The sequence below is a fragment of the Syngnathus floridae genome, unplaced genomic scaffold (genome assembly GCF_059516105.1).
Source record: "Syngnathus floridae isolate MCC-2025c unplaced genomic scaffold, RoL_Sflo_1.0 HiC_scaffold_606, whole genome shotgun sequence".
NCBI lineage: Eukaryota > Metazoa > Chordata > Actinopteri > Syngnathiformes > Syngnathidae > Syngnathus > Syngnathus floridae.
This window is the reverse complement of record NW_028284393.1, coordinates 1,167-2,911: the sequence shown is the minus strand read 5'-3', so window position 1 is coordinate 2,911 and position 1,745 is coordinate 1,167. Positions and strand designations below refer to the sequence as shown.

At 50.3% G+C, this 1,745-nt stretch overlaps 1 protein-coding gene across 1 annotated transcript; it reads left to right on the top strand.

Annotated features, from left to right (window-relative positions):
• The first annotated feature begins 367 nt into the window (after positions 1-367).
• On the top strand, positions 368-1,438 carry LOC148377033 (janus kinase and microtubule-interacting protein 1-like). The gene is made up of 3 exons (XM_088368343.1): positions 368-651; positions 798-1,014; positions 1,273-1,438. The coding sequence occupies exons 1-3, from the start codon at positions 475-477 to the stop codon at positions 1,278-1,280; spliced, it is 402 nt and encodes a 133-aa protein (XP_088224469.1). The 5' UTR covers positions 368-474; the 3' UTR covers positions 1,281-1,438.
• Positions 1,439-1,745: the final 307 nt, after the last annotated feature.

Here is a 1,745-nt window from a genome sequence, read left to right as displayed (position 1 = left end):
GAGCTCTAAACTGAACTCTGCATCACACATTCACAGAACTGTACTTTATGACACTACGGACCTCTATCTTGCACTATCTCGCACTACCAACTTTACTGAACTTGTATAAACCCTTTAAATAGAAGTTTAATACATGGTTTAGCATTCCTCTGCACACTCTTGAATACTGTTTTGCCTACTTGCACTATTGCATAATTATCACTGCTGCACTTTATACTTATTTTTAATATATATATATATATATATATAGTATATATGTATATATATATATTTTCATAGGATATGTTACTTCTATTCAACTGCAATATCACTACTTTGTTGTAAGACGTATGCAACGGAATTTCGTTTTGTATGCACCATGTGCAGACAAGATGACAATAAAGTTTGTCTAAGTCTAAGTCATGTCAGGTCAGCTGTCTGGAGAGAGAGAGAAGTCAGGACCTGCGGGCGGAGCACCACCGTGCCACCGCCGCCATGACGGAACTCAAAAGCAAACTCCATGAGGAGAAGCAGAAAGAGTTAGCCATTACCAGGGAGACATTACTGCGGCAGCATGAAATGGAGCTGATGAGAGTGATCAAAATCAAATATGGAGAGATCCAGCGACTGAATGCCTTGGTCCTCAGCCTGAGGGACGGCTCCATGGACAAGGTGATCCGCTCTATCCGTGTCTGACTATCCGCACGCCACGTCGGGCTTCGATGCGGCCGCTACCGTATTGTGTAGCTTGTCCCCAGTAAGCGTCGCGGCGCTCCGTTGCGGTCTCAACGGCCCGGTGTGGCGCAATGTCTGCTCAGGTGAGGAGGGGGGGCGCTTTGCTGGCGGAGGTGGAGGAGACGCGGCGGTGTCGGGAGACCGAGCGGTGTCGCCTCCACCAGGAGCGCGGAAGAAGCCCTGGCAGCGGCCCAGCAGGCCTGGCAGTCCCGAGCGGCCGAGCTCCGATCGGCTCATCACCAGCATCGGGAGGAGCTGAGCCGAACCAAGAGAGACTGCGAGAGGGAGATCCGCCGACTGGTAGGACTGATCAGATGCGCGGTGCGTGGCTATGTTCCCAATTTCGTTGTATACCTGCAGTGCAATGACACCTAAGGCATTCTATTCTATTCTATTTCACAAGAAGAAAATGTCCGGTTGCTCGCTTCGCTTTTGTCACAGCAAAGGTGTTCTAGTCGATTCCAGAAAAAAATTGGCCGGTTGCTCTCTTTGTTTTTGTCACAATTCTGGCAAATGAGTTTGCCCGCCTGCCTGAGTGCTCCCCGTTTGTACATCCAGACGGATGAGATCAAGCTGAAAGACAGAGCGGTTAGTGTTTTGGATGAAGCCCTGGGGCCGGCCACGTCCACCGCCTTCAGCTGCAGACTCAGGCTGCCGAGCAGCAGATCGCTGCCCTGAGGGATTCCCAAAGGGCGGGCCTAAACTACCCTGGAAGTGGGGTCAACGCCGCTACTAGCAATCCTCTTCATTGCGTAAGCCACCTCATCACACACTTGCAGTACGCATGACTTAGTTCGTTGCTGGAGGAAGGTAGCACAAAAACAGTTTTGAACTTTGAACGAGTGCTTGTGTGTGTGTGTTGCGGGGCGTTTTCAGTCTCAGGAGGATCGGGACACGCGACGGTTTCATCTGAAAATCGCTGAGCTCAGCGCAGTCATCAGGAAACTGGAGGATCGAAACGCCCTGCTTTCTGAAGAGCGCAATGAACTGGTAATTTATTGACGGCACGCTTGAAGGTTTGCGCTACGTTT